The sequence below is a fragment of the Prinia subflava genome, chromosome 11 (genome assembly GCF_021018805.1).
Source record: "Prinia subflava isolate CZ2003 ecotype Zambia chromosome 11, Cam_Psub_1.2, whole genome shotgun sequence".
NCBI classification, from domain to species: Eukaryota; Metazoa; Chordata; class Aves; order Passeriformes; family Cisticolidae; genus Prinia; species Prinia subflava.
Window position 1 is genome coordinate 12,629,453 of NC_086257.1, and position 22,376 is coordinate 12,651,828.

Here is a 22,376-nt window from a genome sequence, read left to right on the forward strand (position 1 = left end):
TCCCCCGGGAGCTTCAGCGCCCACGGTTCAACAGGAGCCGCGCTCTGGGTGGGGACGGGATGTTTAGGTATTAGAAGTCATTACCAGTGGGAGCTAAAATGGACAGTCAATCATCGCACCCCCCTGGGCCTTTCTTTATTAGCGACTAATGGGTGGGGGAGGAAATATATATATATGTATTTATATACAGAAAGGGGGGAAAATAAGGAGATTGTTTACAGAAACGTCCATCGAACGGGTTAATTAATCAAAAAATTTAATGGATCCATTTTGTACAAATTGGTAACAAATAATAGTTTATATATATATATCTTAAAAAACCACACTCTCACAGAAAATCGTGGGCGAACAGAACAGTGCAGCACACAGTACTGTTGACAAGAGAAAACCTGTACAGAGAAAATCTGTGTGAAACCACTGAAGGGAAGGGGAAAGGAAAACGGGAAGAGGAAGGGGAAGGGAAAGGAAGGGAAGAGGACAGGGATAAGGAAAGGGAATGCAAATCAGCTGGCATGTAAACAGACTGGAGCAAGGCGGTCAGAGCGGGGGTGTGTGGCACGGCGGGAGGAGGCGGCAGCGCCCCGGCCGAGGCGAGCGCAGCCCTCCCGTGTGCGCGGTGCCGGGGGCGCAGGCAGGGCCCACCCGCGCGTTCCGCAGCCTCTCTCCCTCCGCCAAGCGCCTCTCGCTGCCGCTCCCCCTCGGCCTCCCCGTGCCCGGCTCGGCGCTCCCCGTGCCTGCCGGGCCGGGCCGCCCGCCGCCGCAGCCGGCGCGCCCTAGCAGCGGGGCCGGGGCTCGGCGGGGAGGCGCGGCGGCGGGGAGGCGCCGGGGGGCCCGGGGGGGCCGCGGGGCCCCGCGCCTTGACACACGTACCATTCGCTCAGGTTGGCGGCGGGCTGCGCGGGCGCGGAGGGCTCTGCGTGGGAGCAGGAGGCGGGGGGCTCACGGCCGGAGTCCGAGGAGGGGGACACCAAGGAGGGCGTGGAGGACTCGTAGCCGGAGCTGGGAGGAGGGGATTTGCAGTGCACTTTCATGTGTTTTCTCAGGGAGCTGGGGTGGGTGTAGGACTTGTCGCAGCCTCTCACTTTGCAGTTGTAGGGCTTGTCGCTGGTGTGGACATGCGAGTGCTTCTTCCTGTCGCTGCTGTTGGCGAAGCGCCTGTCACAGCCCTCGAATTCACATTTGAACGGCTTCTCCCCTGCAGGAGGCAATGGGCGAGTACAGCCATTAGCGGCGGCGGCGGGGCCGGGAGCAGCGCATCCCTCACTCCCACAGCCCACAGCCTCCCCGAACCCCTGTCTCCGGCCCTGCCACGGCTCCTCTCCCCGCGGATTCTCCTCTCAGGAGCTCTGCCCTTCCCCGCGGGCCCCGCCGAACGTCCCCCGGAGCCGCCTCTCCGTGCCCACCCGAATGCGCGGCCGGCTCCGCAAGCGGAGCGCCCTGCCCGGCCAGCTTCTCTTTCCCCTGCCCTGTGTGTGTGTCATCCTGGGGGTTTGTGCAAAAGACAAAGCCCCGAAACAAGGAAAATTTAGAGGAGAACTGCTCGTTCCGAGCAAACTTGTGCTGTCCCCGCAGATTCCGAAGTCCTGCAGAAAGAGCGGTCAGTGATTTATCCCTTCGAAGGCTTTTACCTTAAATACACTTCTCACAGTCCCCCAGGCACGTGGAAATATTTTTCATAACCTGGCTAGATCATATTTCATCCATTTCATACTTGCACTGATTACAATGCCATGGGAAGATCCACATCCCCTTCCTTTCCCCGCTCCCCAGCTTACTGATATCATAAGCTAAAGTACAAAATATTTCAGAAAGACATTGATTGTGGGGGAAAAATGATAAAGATTCAGCAGAGGGATGACTAGGCCAGCGCACGGCACTGTCGCGAGGGTAGGATTCCCTTTTCATTTCAACCTACACAGTCACTGAAGGAATTGCAATCGGGATTAAATTGTCTGATCATATAATAAGTGATGTTACACATAATAGAAATACAATCATGTTGCTGGAGTCATGTGAAAGTTTAACCTCGAATCGTGTGGACCTAGCATGGTAGACGATACTCAGGAGGTTTTCAAGGAAACGCGCCACAGCCAGATGCAGGATGAAATGCTGTCGGCATTATTGCCGCTGACAATAGCAAACTGCAAAACCCTGCTTGCCAAGGGGTACCCAGGTCCTGTACCAACCGACTATGAAAATCTCCTCCTCCTCCTCCGTCAAAAGTCAAAAAAAATCAGGGCGGAGAGGACTCCACAAAAATACACGGCCTAACCTTAACGTGAAGTTCAAACAAAGCAACTGTGTTCACCATCATGGCGCACGTAGCCAAAAGGACTTCCAATATTTAGTTTTGTGTGTTTGTTTTGGTTTGGTTTTTAAATTTCTTGGGTTGTGCGTTTGTGGTTGTCGTTGTTATTTTTTTCCCCTCTCAATTCGTCATGATTAAATTTAGGAGAGACTCAGCCTACATCGGGCTCGGCTGCGAGCAGAGGCAAATAAAGGAAGGCATTCCAAATATTTCACATGAATGCACTTTATGCAAGGTGGGTGGGAAAGGCTCATGGCTCCGCGTTTAAAGTATGCTCTTTCCGCACTGTAATAGTCAATGAGGAGCACTGAGATCCTGCACCGCTAACATTTGCACAGAGGATGGGTAAATACCTGGCGTTGGAGGGAAGGGAGAGAAGAGGTTAAAAATAAGGTCTCTCACAAAACGATGCGGATTCTGTAACCAAATACTGTCGACATACAGCGGTGCATATGCATAGACACACGCCCGCCTATAATCTAATTAGAGTTCCACGTAAGGAAATAATTTGACCTTCAGCATCTAAGTTGAGACAACAAATCAAGGATATTAGTGTAGTACAAGCAAGCAGTAAGTTAGGAGACCCCAGGGAAAGCCATCCTCATAAGCACTCTGCTTGTGCAAAGTGAGTCCATTCAGGTAAAAGCGGGCTGCGCCGCACTGCGCTTGGCCGAGTTGAAAAATGTTCAACTTCGCTTAACCCCCTGAAAGAGCCACTGAAAGGTCCGTCCGTGCAGCCGGGTTTCAAGTGGGAAGAGGGCAGCATTTTCTCAGCTGCCCGGGTTGCATTCCCTGAACGCCTCAATAAAGAGGAGCCATCCGAGCCATTTGCAAGTATTCCTTTGGCGAGAGCAGGTTTTCTTACGCGGAAATGCCTGCCCGGCAGGGAGAGGACACTGCACGGGTCCCGGCTGCCGCAGCCCGGGCACGGAGCCGCAGCCACGCACAAAGTTCCGCGGGCGATGGAGACTCGAACCGCCATTTTACCCCCACACTTGTAGCTGGGCAAAAGTGTTCAGTGAAATTCTGCTTGGAATTTGTGGCATAATCCCCCGTCTCCGGGAGTGGATTAAGGTATTTACCAACTTCTCCGGGTGAGTGGTGGTGGGGGGAAGAGGGAGCTGGCGGCTCCCGGGCTGCGGGCGAGGCGCGGGGGCGGCGGGGCCGCAGGGAGGGAGCGGGGCTCCGTCCCACGCCTCGCACTATTGTTCCTGGCCCTCAGGGAAGGCGCTGAAGTGATCCCAGCCCGTCCTGCTCGTCCCGTTGCCGCCGCCTTAACGGCCTTATCCTCCAACCTGGAAAACTCGTACATCGCCAGATATCCCTCTGCCTGCTCCCCAGCCTCGGAGAAATCAGAAGTCATTAATATTTAAGGAGGCAATAATTTTCCTGTTGAATCTAGAACTGTCTTCATGAATAATTCGTAGTGAGTTCTATTAGGGTTTCAGAAACATTGCGTTTTTGACAACTTCTGGGTGTTTAATAGAAACGGTGGAACCATAAAGGCCCTGCAGGAGTTTGCACAATACAGCAATTAATCACTGAGAAAGTTAAAGCCAAAAGTACAGACGCGCCGAATGGTGTTTAATAAACGCAAATCTCCGCTCTCGGGTTTGCCCTGAACCTGCATCTCCGATGTAGGTCAGTTTTCCCAAGAATTTAACCATTTTCTGCTTCAGAGACTTCAAACAGTGATGCCGTTAAAGAGCAGTAAAAGTTTGTTTACTTAAGAAAAACACTGTCATTAAGAGATGAGCTCTCCCGGTTAATGGCTGTACCTGTGCTGATCCAACAAGGAGCTGGCTGGGATACAAGTGATGTGACCCGGGGATACCCCTTTTTCGAGGAAAAAGGGGGCCAAGAAGGCAGCTGAGGAACACGACTGTGCTGTCGTCCACCACCTCCCCCCCACCCCCCCGCCCCGCACACAGACTTACTCCTCATAGAGCGATGGAAAAATAATGAGGTGACGAGTGACGGTGGCTGTAAAATCTCAGTGCTATGTTTAGACGATAGCGATACGAAATTAGTGTATGTTCTGCATATTATATCACGTCGCGCTCTATCATAAAAAATGCAACTCCTGGAAGGTCAAGCCCTGCACCGAGCATGGGGGAAGGGTAGTTTTATGAACTAGAAGGCGAAAAAAATCGTTTGGCTGTAAGCAGATCTTACAATAGGATTATGTAGTTTCCCTCGCAGTGCATAAGGCCGTACAGAAGGGGGTGGGAGGTGGAAAACCCTATACTGGAACAGATTAAATTTTCCAAAAAGGGCTTATTTCTTATCTTCTTCTTTAGAGAAGAAAAAAAAATTAAAAAAAAAAAAAAAAAAAAAAGGAAAAAGAAAAAAAAAATAAAACAAACACAAAAACCCAGGGCAGCGCTATAGACTACAAACACAGACTGCTAAACTAATTAATACAACTTCACAAGCTGCTCCTGGAAGTGTGAAAACTTTCTACGTGCAATTTCATTAATTATAAATGCTTTCCTGGCCGGAAGAGTTCAAACGTAGTTTTGCAAGATCGTCCATCGTGTTACTTTATTTTCTGTTAACTAGAACTATCAGATGTTTCTGACACATGTCCCAATTTCACTTAACAGATCTGCAAATGACATTTCAGAATGTACAGGCCGAAACAATACAAGGGTTTCTTTTCTTTCTTTTCTTTTTCTTTTTTTCTTTCTTTTTTTTTTTTTTTTTTTCCCTCACGAGAATCAGAAATCACAGCTCCCCATATTTGCGAATGCAGAAAGTCGTTGGAAGGCAATGCTCATTAAAAATGTCAGTATTATTCAGATCAAACATTTGAAAGTCCCTCTGCCCAAAACAGGACTGTTGAACGAAAAGGTCGCAGCTTTGTTATTCTCACAATGTTCTAGCAGCAGCATCTCAGCGACATCAGTCAAAACTGACTAGACAAGTTGTAACTTCCATTGTTCACTTTTAATTTGTGAGCTTGCACAATGATTTCATTTTTCCCCCAGACTACTTTAAATTGAAAAAAAAAATAATCCTCGCCTGTGTGAATTTGCAGAAATAGTAGCTATATCACTCGATATTTACACAAATTTACCCACATAAAGATTACAGCAGCCTCTCCACACAAACAGAAAAATATATGGACCAGAATTCTGAGATTTGTTCTCGCTCTCCCCTTCCCCCCCACCCCTTTCCTGCCCCTTCTCCAAACGGTAAAGAAGCAAACAAATCTGAGAATTTATTTTCCAGATGTACTTGGCGTGCATTCAATAACAACTCAAAGGATACATTAAAAAAAAAAACCCAAACAAAAAACAAAACCCAAAAAAAAACCCCAGTACGGTGAATAACAGAAAGAAAGAGAGTAAAGAGAGCTTTACATACTGACCTGTATGAGTTCTTTTGTGTATTTTGAGATTCTCTGATCTGGCAAACACTTTGCCACAGCCTGGGAAAGGGCAGGGGAAAGGTTTTTCACCTGTGTGGACTCTGATGTGATTTACAAGTTTATATTTGGCCTTGAAAGGTTTCCCTTCTCTCGGACACTCTTCCCAGAAACATATGTGATTGGACTGCTCGGGTCCTCCAACGTGCTCCACCGTGACATGAGTCACCAGCTCGTGCATCGTGCTGAAAGTTTTCGAGCATAATTTTTTGGGAGTCTGGTCCAACTCAATCCACTTACAGATGAGTTCCTGTTTGATGGGCTGCCTCATGTAACGAAAGAAGGCACCCGGGCCGTGGTGTGGAGCCAGGTTCACGTTCAGATTCATACCACCGTAGTTATGAAGCGAAGCAGCAGCAAAATGATCTGTCCTGGAGGCTGGTACTTGAGTGAAATGTTCAGACCTGGCGTACATTTCTCCAGGTAACCCCAGTCTGAGCTGTCCGTTTAGATGGCCACCTGGAGCTGCATGGGGAGGCTGCTCATGGAGTCCAGTGAACAGAGAGGGATTCCCAGCTTCTGAGTGGTGGTGGTGGTGACCATGGTGTCCGGGGTAGCTACCTGTTGTTGAGACAAACAGTCCGTGGTGAGAACTTGCAGCGGGGTGCTGCTCGGTCAGCCCTGGCATGAGTGGGGCCGGCAGGTCTCTGCATATGAAGAAGTCCCTACCTGCTGCCAGAGCCTGGGCTGGGTGACAGACGGGGTAAGGGGCTGCTGGTGACTGCGCCGGGCCAAACGCTGCCGTTTGACTAGAGACCACCTCGGCATGGCCTGCCATATGATGATGATGATGATGATGATGATGGTGGTGGTGGAGCTGGTGGTGGGGATGAGGGGCAGGGCTGATCTTAAGGGCCGCGGGGTGATGCTGAGGAGGAGGATGAGGATGGTGGCGGTGCCCCATGTGTCCTGGCCGGAGCTGCTGTGGCCCGAGGCGGGACTCGGCGGCGTGTTCCCCCGGCTGCGTGGGCGCCGCGGTGTGGGGGTGCCCGGCGACGCCCGGGAAGCCTGTCATGGTCTGAGGGGGGTGGTGATGGTGGCGAGGAGCCCCCGCCAAGTCTACTAATCTCAGCGCCGTGTTCCGCCTGGAGAGAGCAGCAGGGTCCATCACCGGGATCCCCAGAGCATCCACGCTCATTAGCTTCTAACGCTAAAAAGTCACCTGACAGCGGGAGGAGAGATACACAGGGCAGCGAGGGGGGTTGGGGGGTGGGAGCGGGGGAAACAACTTTCTTTTTTTTTTTTTTTCTTTTTTTTTTTTCTCCTTTCTCCCAAAATAAAAAAAAAGTTTCGTGGTCCCTATGCCCTGGTGGCGGGACGCACGGGCGGCTGTGCCAGCGGGTGAGCCCGGGGGCCGGCGGGAGGCTTTGGCGGCGGCCGGGTGGGTGCAGGCGCGGCCCGCGCTGCCCGGGGCCGGGCAGGCCCTCACGGCGCGGCGGGACCGGCCGGGCCGCGCTCCGGCCGCGCCGCTGCCCCGCCGGCCGCACAATCGCCGCGCCCGCCCATTGGCTGCCGCCGCGGTGACGTCACCGTGACAGGTCCCGCCGCCGCCTGAAAGGGAGATCGCCGGTGCCGCGGGGGGCGCGCGCGGGGACGGGCTGCGCATGCGCTGCCGCCGCCGCGCCAACCCTGCCCCCGGCGCCCCCTCCGCGGCCCGGCCCGGCCCGGCCCGGCCCGGCCCGGCCCGGCCCGGCCCGGCCCGGCCCGGCCCGGAGTCTCTGCCCGGGGCCTCCGCCCGGGGCCGGACACTGCCGGGCTTCCGCCTGCGGCCGAGGAAGAAAAGGCTCGGCAGGAGTCGAGGGCATCGCCCCGGCCTCCCCCTCGCCCCTGTCCGTTCCCGCTGCCTGCCCTGAGACACGGGGCAGCCGCGGGGTTCATCCCCGGGAGAGCACTGGCAGCCCCGCCGGGCCCCGCCGCCCGGCCGGAGCAGCGGCAGCCGGAGCGGTCCCGGTGCCGGTCCTGCCCGCGGGTCCTTGGCACTTGTTGCCAGCGCGGGGAGAGGGTCCTTGCTCGGCAGAGGCTGCGGCCGGAGCCGCGCCGGCCGCTCGCTGGCCAGGCGTGTTCGGCCCGGGACTGGGCTACCGCCCCTGCCTGAGCCCGGACAAAGGATCCCGGGGAGACTCCCCGTCCCCTTCCCCCTCCTCTGACAAGTTTCAGCAGTTATCTGGTTACTGGCCGCCGGAGCAATGCGAGAAATCGTGGTGTTCAGGCTGAATCTGAATGTTTAACCCAGAAGAGGGAGTCTCTCCCTTTCCCTCTCTCACTTTCTCTCACGCACACTTAAAGGGCAGTTCCATGTAAAATTCCCGTCCTTGGCTTGAGGGGAAAGCATTGCCAAACATTCGTAAGACTCGGTTCTGATGATTCTTACCTGAAGGAAGTAACATGGTTTGCGTGCTAGTAGTGGAAGTGTAATTTTGGGTTTCAGCTGGACACACTGAGGCCTTATAGGTTTAGAAAAGCTTAGGGTTTCAGCACAGGAGGAAGTATCTGCTTAAGTTTTTAAGAAGGGGATTGTGAACTTAAAAAAAGTAAATGAAACATGGGAAGAGATTCTTCTGCTCCAAGAAAGTAAAACACATCTTTAAATATCTACCCATTGAATTACCACAGTACTTGGATCCTGACACAAATACGGCTCCACCAATAACCTCACAGTCTTATGAAATACAGCAATGATGAATTCTCTACCCATCCTGTCAAACTCTCATCATTTAACACATTGACTCGCTGTTGACTTGCCAGTGGATTCTTTACCAGATGCATGTCAGATAAAGCTCCCAGCACAGAATATTGCATTTCCACAAGAATTTAACAGTGTTGGTGATCAATAGGCTTTCTGTGATGTAGTAAAACAAGAACCTATTTGGCAATGTCCACACATCTACTTTCATAACAGAAGCTGCAAGCCAATGATTGGAAACCATAAGATTAAAGTTTAGGACATACATAAGCACATAGGGGACACCTTTGTCATAGCTTTGCATATTCTGGATTAGCTGCATTACATATTTTGTCTCTGCTTGCATTTACCATACTTGAGCTGTAAAACCAGGCTGATATTCAGGTAGCTAGCTATAGATACATCCTTGTGCACATTTTTCTGAGTGGAGATGATGAAAAGTGATAAATTATGCAATTAGCTCCCCAAAATTACATAACATGTTTACGCAGGAATTTTAAACCACGCACCATCCTCACAATATCTCAATTTTCAAGTCTACTTGCTACGAAATGTATTTGACAGTCCTATTCATGACCATCTCAATAGGAGTGCACAGAAGAGACAAACGTTAGGAAGTATGAATCTGTTACTTACAAATGTACTGAGACTGTGAATCCCAAATAAAGCTGCTTTCCTCATACCTCCTTAAAACACTGCATCTCTACATACTTGTTTTCCATCAATTGTGACACTTCTCAGTCAAGGGAGAAAACATCTGGAAGAGTTTGCCAATTAAAAAAAAAGTCATAACCATTTTGCCCTAAGTTCATTTCAAATGCTGTGATGATTTCTTGCCAGACACTCATGGGTCTCAGCTTGCCCCTCACTCAGGGCTGTCTCTCACACCCTTTTCCAGGCGGCGCAGGAGAACCTGGCCCTCGCTGTCCCTCACTGTTAGGTGAGGTTGGTCCGAGCCCCGGCTGCGTGTGGGGAGCGGGCGGGGGCCGCCACATGACTGCGGGGAGGCGGAGAAACGGGGAAGAGGAGGGAAGCGGGCCCGGGCCCGGACGGGCTCCGTGCATCTCCCACAGTGTTTTGAAAACTTGAACTCCTGGCTGTGCAGCCCTTTGGCAGCTCGAGCTCATGCTGCTGCCACTCGAGAGGTGACCGAGGTCTCTTCCTTCTTGGCAGCGGCCTGAGCCCTGGTTGACCAGACACACCGGGCTCTCGGCGAACCGAAAAGGTGTCAATATCGGCTTCTGCAGGGCCAACAGACTGGCAGCCTGACCCTGAATTTTCCTGTGGCTGCTGCGTGTCTGCGACCCCGTCCTCAGACCCTAGCCCCAAAGCTAGCCCGAGCTGGAGGTTTCTTTTGAAGAAGTGACGTGTCGTAAAGACAAGTCACAAACACTTCTCTGGCCCCAGACCCGGCTGGAAGAACGTCGGGGCTGTGCCCTGGGTGAGGGGCTGAGCTTCACCCCTGCTTTCTGCTCTGCCATGCGGGGCCCAGAGCTCCGGCAGCCGCAGCTCGGGGTGCGGGGCAGCTGCAGCGCTCCGGCCCTGCCCGCACGCACCCCCGCCCCGCCGGGCTGCCGAGGCCTGCGGCACTAACTGGCTGCACATCCCTTTGCAGGGTGGGAACAGCCCGAGCTGCTCATCGGCCTTACCTTAGCCTTGTTTTTCGGTAGTAATCTACCTAAACATCAACACGCTTGTCGCTATTTCTAACATTGCTTCGAAGACATTCCCTTTTATAATCGTGCTCCGCTCAAGGCACAGCTCCTGCCCTCGGGAAGCACTCAGAGGAGCCAAATTTGACCTTCATCCACCCCCTGTTCTCCCACATCCACCTCTGCGGAAACTTCCCGACCAGCCAGCTACAAAATATCCAGCCGGTGCCCGAGGGCTGGGCCCGGCCGGGATGCTCTCAGCACTTCTGACAGGCTTCGGGGGTTACCTTTTTAGGCTTCAAATCCCGAACGAGAGGAGGGGAACAGATCAGTCTGGAACCCCCTTATCTTTACTGTGAGAAAGAAAAAACGCGAGGAGCAGAAACAGAGAAGACCAAGAAAGTCACCCTGCACAATTCCTTATCCCTTAAACTCACTTTGGCCAGGAGGGATGAGGGAAGCAGATGCAGGACCTGAGCCCGAGTCCCTGCCTGCCCCGGCAGAAGGCAGTGCTGGTTAGGAAGAGGTGATTCAAGAAAGCCTTTAGGCAATCCCAGCTTCACCTCAGGGAGGAGAGGGTACCGAGTAGCTCGAGAGCACACTCTGCCTTTGTTTTTGTTCCCTCGCCCCATTTCCACTGGTGGACACTTCCTTATTTCTGGGTGCCCGAACCACGGAAAGTCAGCTACCAGACAAGCAACGGTTTGAGCCTAGATTTGCCTCTCACATTTTGTGACCTAGAGCTACCCCAGGACAAGCAAATCATATGCTTATTTTAAATAGAATATTTCATTCAGGACCTTAAGATTAAGGTATTCCTGTCAGATAAGCTGTCAGTCACTAACTACTTAGACACCACATTGTGGAAGCCTGGTATCCCTGGTAAAGATGATACATATCATGTAAACCCCATCAACAAGATCAAAGTCGTCTTCTTTAATAGGATCCAATACATGTCAAACCTCATTCCAATCAAATCGTCCGTAAATGAATTCAAGATGAATATGTCATAGAATAATGTGACAGTGCAATCACATGGGGTCAGGGGTTGTTGTTTCAATGAGAGAGTCGTCAAATATTAATTCTAGAACCTCCAAATGAATAGGCATTGAGCAGGATTAGGCAGCTGCCGGTGGGGAGTTCTGTCACTGATTTGTGTTTATGCAAGTACGTTAAACACTAAGCTGAAAAAAATACAGTCTCCTTTGAACTGTAAAAAGGACATATTTTAACTTACTTGACTTTTCCAGGATGTTTCTGTAAAGTCGTTTTCTTTTCCTCATTACATGGGAAGTCTTGTGCCTCATTTCCTGGCTTTGTTCCTGTTCGGGGAGAGAGGTGGAAAGTTAACAGCAAAAACATTTGTGTGTGGTATGAAGTGAGAAAGGCACTCTATATGTCGGGCATCGTGGATTCAAAAAGAAAAGGAAATAAAACCCAAAAAAACCAACCTATAAAACCAAGCCAAAACACAAGTTAGGCAACGAGAGGGGAAGAGAAGCTTTCTCCGAGGGGAAACTAGAGGCTGTCTCCCCAGCAAAGCAGCACATGTTTTATGGAGTCATGAAGTTTCCATGGCTGATTTAAGAAAAAGAAATATGAAAGGACATCTTTTCAGTTCTCCTTTGATCTGACATTCACCTTCTGGCAGGCTATTGTAAGGCAAGTTTTTACCCACTCGGCTATATTGTTTACAGATCCTTCCGTCCCGAAATTAAATTCCGGACTCTCTGCGAGCCTCCAACACAAGTTGTTGTCTCAGCAAGGATTAGTATAGTACCACCTTGGCACTTCTCCCTGCCTATAATTTTCAGCTTGCTCTTTGCTCTCTGAAGGCAGAGCACTGCCACTGCTACAGGCAGAACTTTGCACAGCTTGTTTTGAGCGGCAGCAATAGCTCTGAGAGCAGATGCAGTGTCTGAGTCTGAATTTTTGCAGATATCTTTGAAATTCACAGGATTTGGGGTGTTTTATTTTTTGTTTTTAACACAGAAAAACACACTAGACTCTGGAATAAGTTACTTTAAATGACGTCATTGTTATTATTACTATTATTATTACTACTATTATTATGGGGACTCCAGAGCTAGTAAACAAAAATCTGTACTAAGACCAACACTTGATGATATCAATTATGAAACTTCATAATCCTATCGTAGTCATAATCTTTCATAAATAATTTGATGTCCTCAATATTTTCACTGCTGAGATGAAAATTGTTGCCAAAACTTTAGCAATCCCTTAGGAATTAAAATTCCTAGGCAACTTCCATTCATCCTCGCACTTTTCTTAAGTCAGAGTGGCCAACACTGCCCCGCTAGTGAGAGGTTTGCAGGAGTTGTGCTTCATTGGTTAGGGTGGGAGGCTGGAGGAGTGCTCAGTTCCCAAGTGTTCTCCAAAACTTGTTGAAACCGGACAAAAAAAAAAAAAAAAAAAAAAAAAAAAAAAAAAAAAAAAAGTCGCTGCATTTAATATTTCAAATGGTTACCAGATGACAAAAAGGAAGGCAAAACAGTTCTGCATTTCAGAGTAAATATTGGCTAAAACTCTGGCTCGACCTCGCAGGCTTTTCTGATCTGCACTGCGCCGTCGGCGGAGCAGAAGGGTGAGGATGTCCCCTTGCCCAAACTGCTGGATGTCGGGCTCTAGTGTGGGGTACCAGTTCCCCCCCAGTGTAGCGCTGGGGCCCGGCCCCCTTCCCTAAACTCACTCCCGCACCGGCTCGAAGGTGCGCTGGCCGAGCGGGGCCGCCGCCGCCCCGCGGGATCCCGGCGAAGCCGGGCGGGGTTGCGGGCCAGCCCGAGTGGGCGGCAGCAGCCACGGCGTGTGCCCCGCCGCCACCGGCTTGTCACGCAACCTGTCCTTTCCGCGGCCGCGCAAGGCGGAGGGAGTGTTCTCCGGAAAGGGCTCGGTGCAGAAATAAAGTTCCTGGTCTCTGGGTGGAGAGAGCCTCGAGACAAGCTCGACCAACGGGGCTGAGGGATCGTGCTTGACAAAGGAGTGACAGGAAAGGGGTCGGCGAGAAGCCCACGCCAGTCCCCATCGGCTGGCTCTGTGCCGGTGCCCGGGGCTGGCACGCTGAGTTGGGCTCGGGTCAGAGGTCACCTTCGGATGTATCGCCCTGGGCAGGGAATTGGGAGCTTTCCCCCTTCCCCAGCCAGCTTCCGACACGGGAGTGCCCCTCGGGGCCGGGACCAGGGTGGCGGCCCCTCCCCGGGCTGTGCGCGAAGCGGGCGGCAGCACCCAGCTCCCGGAGCAGCCCCCCCGGCTCTGCCTGCCGGGGGGGCGGGGAGAGGCCGGAGGGGGCCGGCCGAGCTCGTGGGCTCCGTCCCTGCCGCACCCGCCTATAAAGAAGGGCTTGCGGTGCCGGAGCGCCGGGTCCCCCGGAGCGCCCCCGCGGCACCGGGCGCGGCGGTGGGCGAGGTTCTGGGCGTGGAGCGCGTCCCCCGGGACGCTTCCCCACGGGGCTCGCCATTGTCAGCTCTCTTCCGCCTCTGCGTGTCGCCCCGGGTTCCTGGCCCTGCCTGGGCTGCCGCGGGACCCGTCCGGTCCCGGTGCTTGCCCGTCCGAAGCGAGCCCGGCCGCTGGCGAGGTCGGGAGCGCCTCGGCGCCGCTCTGCGCACCCCGCTGCCCCGCTCCGCGGACCGCCGCCGCTCTGCATCGCGCGGACCTCCAGGCCGAGCCTTCCTTTGCATTTACGGGGGCGGGCGCGGCTCCCGGGGTCCGACAGAAGGTGTCGGACCCCCCTTCGGTGCTTCCCGGGCTCTTGGCCCTCCGCCCGCCCCCGCCCGCCGAGGTGCCGCCGGGACCCTGCTCCACGTGGGCGAGGGGCAGCTGGGGCGCTGCCCCCCTCCCCGCACCGCAAGGCTCCAGCCCTTCTTCCCGGGGTGGCCAAGCCTCCTCCCGAAGACCCCCCCGACGACAGGGAGCTATCGCCCAGCCCTTGGGGCGGGCGGTGGGGGCTAGCCCGCCGCCCGGACTGCACAGGCACCCCCTACACCCAGACACTTACCCCTGCGACCTGTTGAAGGTTTCCCCTCATTTCTGAACTGGCAAAAATAAAAGTGGGGGTGGAGGGGAAGGGAAAAGAAAGAAGGAATGAAAGAAGACAACAATAACCCCCCCCCCCTCAAGAACCCACCACCTCTTTGGCGCTTCCATCGAGGCGGTCATCCTTCATTTCTTCTTTTCTTGCTTTCTGGAAGCAGTTAGGGAATGTATGATGAAGCAGAAATGAGCCGTCAGGATGATATTTTAATGGCTTATATGTCACGTTGGTGCATGTGGCTTTGAACTGGAGCAGCTTTCGTTTCCTGCAGAGAGCGCACCGCAAATCCCACTTGATAACTTCTACAACCCACAACATTTTTTTTTTTTTTTTACATTCACTCTTACACTGTATATTTAGATACGCTTCCTAAAAATACCTTCTCGTCTGCCTTCTCGTATATTTTGCACCGACCTGGAATGATCACTGGTTTCCCCTTGCACTGGGAGGCAGGCTAGCACTGAGCTACCTAACTTTCTAGCTCTCCGAATGCCATCGCCCAGCACACTTCACAGTAACGCTGACAATCCTGTCCTTCGCTTCATTTTAGCACCGAATACAGAAAGTGGTGCAACACCCGCCTTAAGGCTGTGTCACACCCAGGTGCTCCCTAGAGCGGGTATACCTGTTGCTATAAGCTATTGCAATTCCATCAAATAGGTTTCGTAGAATTAATGCAAACGTGCAGATTCAGCTCATCATTATTCTAAAAAAAATTTAAAAAATAAAACCGAACCCCACCAAACCCTGTAAAGCCTCCCAAGATCCAAGGAAAATTACATAATAGATCTGCTTTGAAAGCTATCTCCGCGCACCGAGCACAGGCACATTGCGGCTGCAGATAAACTGCAGTGAAACATTCCATCAAGGCGTATCAAAGTTTATTTACTGTCGTTGATGTTTGTTTGTTTGTTTTCTAACCGCAATGGCCATTTTATACCTCTCAAAATGAGGCAGCTCTCACCCGAGAAGGGTTTTCGCAGCAGCGCTGCTGGTCCGACTCCCCAGTACCTGCGCTGCGGATTGCTTACCAGCGGCTTTAATTAGAGAGGATGAGTTTAAAGTTTCTTTGTTTGGTACTAGGAATTGGAGGGGCTCGGATTGAGCTGCGAAGGAGGCAAGTGAAGGGCTGAACAAAGGCGAAATGTATGGAGTCTGACTGTTAGCGAGCTTTTGGTGTTTTCGTTACTAGAAAATAATTAGAGCTAATGAATATGCAGGCGACGGAGTAAATAAATAATTTGCCAGTTTTATATATATACGCACATGGACACATACGTAAGTGTATCTATACATACACACACAAAGACGCCTATATTTTAAAGTTTCCTGAGATTTTTTTTTAAGAGCAGAAGCACTGTTTAAAATATTGTACAAATGTTGCTTAGCTTAATTGATTAAGCCACAAAGGTTTTCTGCTTTTAAATACCATACTTATACCTTTCAACAATCATTTTAATATATAGTCAATGGCTCTTTGTAGCGGGAACAAAAAAGAACTATCCACAGTTTTTCAATAGACTTTGAGCTGGGGAAAGACAGGTTAATCGAGGGTTGCATCTAGAAAACAACCAAGTGTTGTATGTTTGCACTGAATCCAAATGTCTGCATTTTTCTAACTAAATCAAAGGGAGTGTTATTTCTTTTTCTGCTCACTCATCTGAAGGTAAGTAAATTTTCTCTGGCGATCAAAAGCCTGGTCAGCAACAAAGACACCGCCTGCTTTTTCCACCGTCCTGGTGTGGCAAGTTGAGGAATTTCAATAACTGTGACAAGGGTGACTGATTTGTGAACTAGAAAAGGTTTGAATGTCAGAAAATTTACATTGCTCCTATCGAGGATTTAAAATAAATTTTTACTTAAAAAAAAAAAAAAAAAAAAAAAAAAAAAAGAGGGAGAAAGAGAGAGAGAGAGAAAAAAAGTAACCGTGAGTTACATGCAGTAGAACGAGAAATAATGTAGGTTTGGAAAATTTACAGTTTTACCTGAATGAGAGAATGAATGAGAGAATGAATACCTCCATGAAAGAGAGAGCGAGCGACAGCGAGACAAAATGAGAGCGAGAGGGAAAAGAGAAAGAAAATAACCAAAAAAGAAAAAAAGAGGCGAAACAACAACAACAAAAATAGAAAGTTAAGAGTGCTCACCCACCTGCGTTTTGATGGGTGCAGAAAGCAAGATTTATTTCAGAAACCTGATGGAGGGATAGAATCAGCTACACAGAGAAATCACGCCTGATGTTTAAAAATAAAACCAAGTGCACCCAGCACTTACTCTCTGAGAGCTTCAGTTTTAAATAAGAAGAAAACACCTTCAAAAGACGAGAATCCCTATAGGGCTTCTCTTTCCAAAGCCTAAAAGTTGTTCAGTGATCTTAAAAATTCAGGATCTCCACGAAATCATCATAACCGTCATTATCAGAATGCTGGAGACAGAGGGACAGAGAGAGAGAGAGAGAGCGGGGGACAAAATAACCCTAATAATAATAGTAGATTTTTTTTCCCTTAGCATACACATACACACAAAAAGATGCGCTGGAAATATTTTCGTGAGGTGAAACAAAAAAAAAAAGGCAAAAGCAAAAAAAAAAAAAAAAAAAAAAAAAAAAAAGAGGCTTACATATATATTAAAAAAAAAAAAAAAGTTGGTGGGGCTGCCGCAGCCCCGTTTGTCAGAGCGGTGTCAGGGCGCCACAATACCTGCGATGGATGAGGCGGCGCGGCCAATCAGCGCCCGCAGCCGGCGGGGCCGGGGGCAGCGACGCGGGGAAGGGGGAGCCGGCGCCGGCCAATGCGCGCCCACGTCCGCCCGCACGGCGCTCCGCCCCCGGCTCCCATTCATCAAGGGGGGGGACGGTGTCGTCTTTTCAATTCATTTATCTGCAGGAATGATTGCCGCTATCAGTCTCGCGTTCACCGCCCGGCTGAGGAGGTGAAAGTTTCTCCCCAGGAAGATAAACCGCAAAAGACAATATTGTGTATGATTTGCGCCTTTTTTTTGCGGAGCGAAAAAAAAAAAAAAAGACCCCCCGAAAAAAAAAAAATCGGGTGAGTGTGGGGAAGCTCGAAGAGGAGAGAGAAACAATCTCTCGGCCACTTTGCAACATTCCTATAGCCAAAAAAATCACTGAAGGAAGTTTCTTTTTTGTTTTGGTTTTTTTTTTAAATTCTTTTTTTTTTTTTTTTCTGCCTGTGTTGAACTCTCGCCGTTATTGTTATTTGCAGCCAGTTTATTTTTGAGCTCACCCAACCCCCCCCCTCCTCACTTAAACCTCCCTGAAAAGTCAAAGCAGAGAGACAGTGAATATTTTTGGGGCACATTTTTATTATTATTATTATTTGCAACTGCGAAGATCTCTTCCCCCCTTCCGCACCAGCCTTTTTTTTTTTTTTTTCTCCTTTTTTTTCCTTCCCCCTGCGCTGATGCCGAAGGGGGTGTTTTTGATGTGGTTGCTTTGGTGGTGATCGTCGCTGACTTTCCAAAGAGGGTGTTTTCGCTGCCGCCGCTGCTGCTGCTGCTTCTCTCCGCGTTGTGTGTGTGCGCGCGTGATTTTTTTTTGGTTGCTGCATCGACGCTGGGAAGATGCTTCTGGATGCTGGACCGCAGTATCCCGCCATAGGAGTCACTACCTTCGGATCCTCTCGCCACCACTCCACGGCCGATGTCACGGACAGAGAAGTGGGGCTGGGGATCAACCCCTTCGCCGACGGCATGGGCGCCTTCAAAATCAACCCCAGCACCCACGAGCTGGCCTCGGCCGGCCAGACCGCCTTCACCTCGCAGGCGCCCGGCTACGCGGCGGCGGCCCTGGGGCACCACCACCACCCGACCCATGTCAGCTCCTATTCCAGCGCCGCCTTCAACTCCACCCGGGACTTTCTGTTCCGCAACCGCGGCTTCGGGGAGGCGGCGGCCGCCAGCGCCCAGCACAGCCTCTTCGCCTCCGCTGCCGGCAGCTTCGCCGGACCCCACGGACACACAGATGCCGCGGGACATATACTTTTCCCGGGGCTGCACGAACAAGCCACCAGCCACGCTTCGCCGAACGTGGTGAACGGGCAGATGCGCCTGGGCTTCTCCGGAGACATGTACGGCAGACCCGACCAGTACGGCCAGGTCACCAGCCCCCGCTCCGAGCACTACGCCTCGACCCAGCTGCACGGCTACGGCCACATGAACATGAACATGGCAGCCCACCACGGGGCAGGGGCCTTCTTTCGTTACATGAGGCAGCCCATCAAACAGGAACTCATCTGTAAGTGGATTGAGCCCGAGCAATTGTCAAACCCTAAAAAGTCCTGCAACAAAACTTTCAGCACGATGCACGAGCTGGTGACTCATGTCACGGTGGAGCACGTTGGAGGACCCGAGCAGTCCAATCACATATGTTTCTGGGAAGAGTGTCCGAGAGAAGGGAAACCTTTCAAGGCCAAATATAAACTTGTAAATCACATCAGAGTCCACACAGGTGAAAAACCTTTCCCCTGCCCTTTCCCAGGCTGTGGCAAAGTGTTTGCCAGATCAGAGAATCTCAAAATACACAAAAGAACTCATACAGGTACGGTAACCTTCTCTGTCGCTTTTCTCTCTGCGAGTGGAAGTGCCGAGCGCCGGGGCCGGAGCGGGACGCGGGGCCGTGCCGGAGGGCTCGGGGGGCCGGCCTGGCCGGGGCTCGCACGGGGACCGGGGGATTTGCTCCAGGGACCGCTGCTTTTTTCCGGGAGAGGCCGGCTCGGAGCTCCGCTGCAAAACGAGCTCGGTCACAGCCACGCCGGCAGCAGCAACAAAAAGAAAATGATCCCTGCCGAGGCAGAGGGGGAGGACGGCAGGGTTTGCTGCTGGGATTGTTAGGGCAGAGGGGGTGGGGTGGGGGATCGCAGCAACCTGTCCTGTTTAAATTTATAGGTTTTAATTAATTATTGTTCGGCAGTTTTGGCTGTGGCACGATGAGAAATTGTGCTAAATGTTGCAGGCAGCTCATTCGTCTCCTCTCTGCAATTCAGGGCTCGGTAAATATTTAATTCCGTTGAGCGATATTAAACAAACCGAGCCCGGCGCGTTACTGTGTTATTGTTGTGCGGAGGGGAGGCGCCGGTATTCCTGAGAACTTTTTCCTTCGTGGGAGGTGGGAATGCAGCAGCCTTTGGCCGGGAGAGCGATCTCCCCCTGCTCCCACCCCCGAGCGCTGAAAGCCAGAGCCGCTTTCCCCAGCGCTTTTGCCGAGGGCTTGCGGAGCTGCCCTCTCGTTGATTTCCCGGGCCGGATAATTTTCAATATTGCAAGAAAACGTGGGGGAGGGGAGTGGGGTGGGTGAGAGAGTAAAATATTATGAGAAGGAGCTGTAAAATCGGAAACCAGGCGCTGAGGATCGTGTGTAATATCCCAGCACGCCTGCTCTCTCGCTCGGAGCGTTGTGAAGAGGGAGAGGTGCTCGGGACTGGGGTTGAAAGGAAACTCGCCCCTCCAAAGGGAATGGGGGGGAAAAAAGTTGTTTAGCCCCCCCCGCTCTCCTAAACGGGCACTTGGTGGGAGTCGGAGGTCCGGAAAGGATAGAGACTAGAAGCCGGGTTTTGGGATTTGAGCCTCGCTGAAGTTAGAAAGTTGCAAGTGTTTGAAATGGAGCCCCGAGCTCCGTCCGGCGGTGCGGTGACAATGAGCGATCCAGCCGGCCCTGCTTAATCAGATCCCTTTCCCCCCCCCCCCCACCCCCTTCCCTCTGCAATAGGTGAAAAACCATTTAAGTGTGAGTTCGAGGGCTGTGACAGGCGCTTTGCAAACAGCAGCGACCGCAAAAAGCACATGCATGTGCACACTTCCGACAAGCCCTATCTCTGCAAAATGTGCGACAAGTCCTACACGCACCCCAGCTCCCTCCGAAAGCACATGAAGGTAAATGGAGGGCGCCTGGCGTGCGGGCCTGCCCGGGCGGAGGGCGGCGGGGCCGGCGGGCCGTGCCCGCGGGCCGAGCGCGGCCCGAGGCTCCGGGCCCGAGCTCAGCCCCCGCCCCGCCGGGCCGCGCTCGGCCCGGGCCCGCCGCGGGGCCTCGGTCGGTGCGGGTCACCCGGGGAGGGCAGGGAGGCAGCGCCAGGACGCGGCCGGAGCGCAGCCCGGCCTCGCCCGGCGGGCAGGGCCCGGGGCTGGGGCTGGGGCCGCCGGGGAGCCCCGCGGGAGCACCCGAGCCTGGGGCCGGGGCCGGGTCCCCTCGTCTGGCGCATCCCCGGGCGAAGGCCTCCGTCCGCCGCCGCTCTCTATCTCTGCCCGGGTTTTCTCTTGCAGGTCCATGAATCATCCTCGCAGGGGTCCCAGCCTTCTCCCGCCGCCAGCTCAGGCTACGAGTCCTCCACCCCTCCAACCATCGTGTCTCCATCCACAGAAAACCAGACTGCCAGCTCCTTATCCCCTTCCTCCTCCGCAGTCCATCACACGTCCAGCCACAGCACGCTTACATCAAATTTTAACGAATGGTACGTCTAAAACGCTAAAACAACACAACAACAACAAAACACAAACCGAAACAAAACAAAAAAAAAGCCCCAAGCGAGCAAACAAATATCCTATTTAAAGACTCCAAAATAATGGACACTGAAATCAAAATTTGAATGAGCAAACAAAAATAAAATGCTGCCAGTAGACCCAGGACTGAGTAAAATGAAGATTTAATTTTTAATTTTTTTTTTGTCTTCTATTATTTTTGTCTCTCTCTTTTTTAATAGTTCCTTTTTAATTTTTTTTATTTTTATTTTTATTTTCTGACTGTTTTGCTCTGTTCCAAGGCTTGGTAGGCGAAGGGGTTAGTAGAATGCATAAGAAGACAAGGTTACCAGGGCAAATGCCAACTGTGTAGGGCTTTACTGGAAACCACTGATTAGAGATCGCCAACTGCATGTCTGCTCGGGCAGCGGCCTTCCCCCCCACCCCCTCTTGTAAATACAGAATTATTAGCTTCAAAAACAAAACAACAAAAAAAGTGTACTGTTTGATTTTGTAAATAGTTATATCGCAAGTTGAATAAGGGGGATATGTGGATTTGTGGTCTTTGCATATATGTGGGGGGAGGGGCGGGCGGGCGGGAGCGGCGGCGGGGGGGAGGAGGAGGTGGGGGGGCAGAGGGAAGAGGTAGAAATTCAACTATTTGTACTGAATGGCAAGAATGTTCTAGTAAATGTGTATCAAAATGTGAATTACTTTGTATTATTACAGTCTAAACGTCGATCTAACAGAATATTATTGGTATTAATGTGCTTTTTTGTATAAAGTGCAACATTTCGTCCCAAAGTCCAGTCTAAGTAGTGCAGTAAAATGTTGTTACACGTCCTGTCAAGAAATTCGTATAGTGAAAGCCTGGATCTGCGTGTCAAACTGTTACATTTGTTTATGTAAAGTGATATTAAAAAAAAAAAAAGATATAAACTATATCTGTCCGTTGCTTTTGGCAAATACAAGAACATAATGTATATAAATCCTAATTTCCATATTTATCCGCATGTAAAGGTCCGGTTATACCTGTTACAAGATATTCAATATTTATGGCTAGAAGAATTGGTATGTAAAATTTAGTTTACAGAACTGTTTGGTAACATTTCGTACCTTATTAAAGATTCTTAAATCCCAAGAATTGTGGTAGGAATTCTTATTCACTAAGTCAACCTGCTGCAACTCCTACTAGCTTTAGGATATTAGAATAAAACTGTCCCAGTTTTTCACTGCTTTCCATTATGTCATCACTAAAGCAGCAAAGGTGATATAAATGTGATAAATGAAAGGATCCCTGCTGGCATTACTATAGTGTGTAATTAGTATTTATATCAAAATTTATGAAACAAATTTTCGGCCGCAGTATAATTTAAATGACCTTTGCAGACATAGAATAACAACCATAAAAATAACAGAAATAGATTGCATATGCTACATAAATATTAATGTGGGGAATTGTTACACGAGAAGTGCTGCATTCCACTCCAACACTGTCCATGAATCTGCATAGACTGGGTCCCTAAATTAAATTAATTCGGATAACATATATTAGGAGATTTAAAACAGAGGAGATTTCGGTTGCTATTTTAATTTAAGGCATTTATGACCATAACTAATTCTTAGGCAGTGGATTCATGACTTTCCTTGGGCCTTTTACTCCAAGAAGTACAGCACTGTTTCACGAAGGCCGTTGTTGTTGTTGTGTGTATTTTTATTTGGGTTTTTTCTTCTTTTTTTTTTTTTTTCTTTGCTGATATTCCTTAAAACGTGATGTTAATTTA

General features: G+C 51.0%; 2 protein-coding genes across 2 annotated transcripts; one reads left to right on the top strand and one right to left on the bottom strand.

Annotated features, from left to right (window-relative positions):
- Nucleotides 1-773: 773 nt before the first annotated feature.
- On the bottom strand, nt 774-11,386 carry ZIC4 (Zic family member 4). The gene is made up of 3 exons (XM_063408163.1): nt 11,311-11,386; nt 5,682-6,299; nt 774-1,195 (listed from the first exon to the last, which is right to left on the bottom strand). Exons 1-3 carry the CDS (start codon nt 11,378-11,380, stop codon nt 774-776), a joined length of 1,110 nt encoding a protein of 369 aa, XP_063264233.1. The 5' UTR covers nt 11,381-11,386.
- Nucleotides 11,387-16,734: 5,348 nt separating this feature from the next.
- Nucleotides 16,735-21,155, top strand: ZIC1 (Zic family member 1). Its single transcript, XM_063408629.1, has 3 exons — nt 16,735-18,679; nt 19,847-20,010; nt 20,398-21,155. Exons 1-3 carry the CDS (start codon nt 17,704-17,706, stop codon nt 20,593-20,595), a joined length of 1,338 nt encoding a protein of 445 aa, XP_063264699.1. The 5' UTR covers nt 16,735-17,703; the 3' UTR covers nt 20,596-21,155.
- The last annotated feature ends 1,221 nt before the right edge of the window (nt 21,156-22,376 follow it).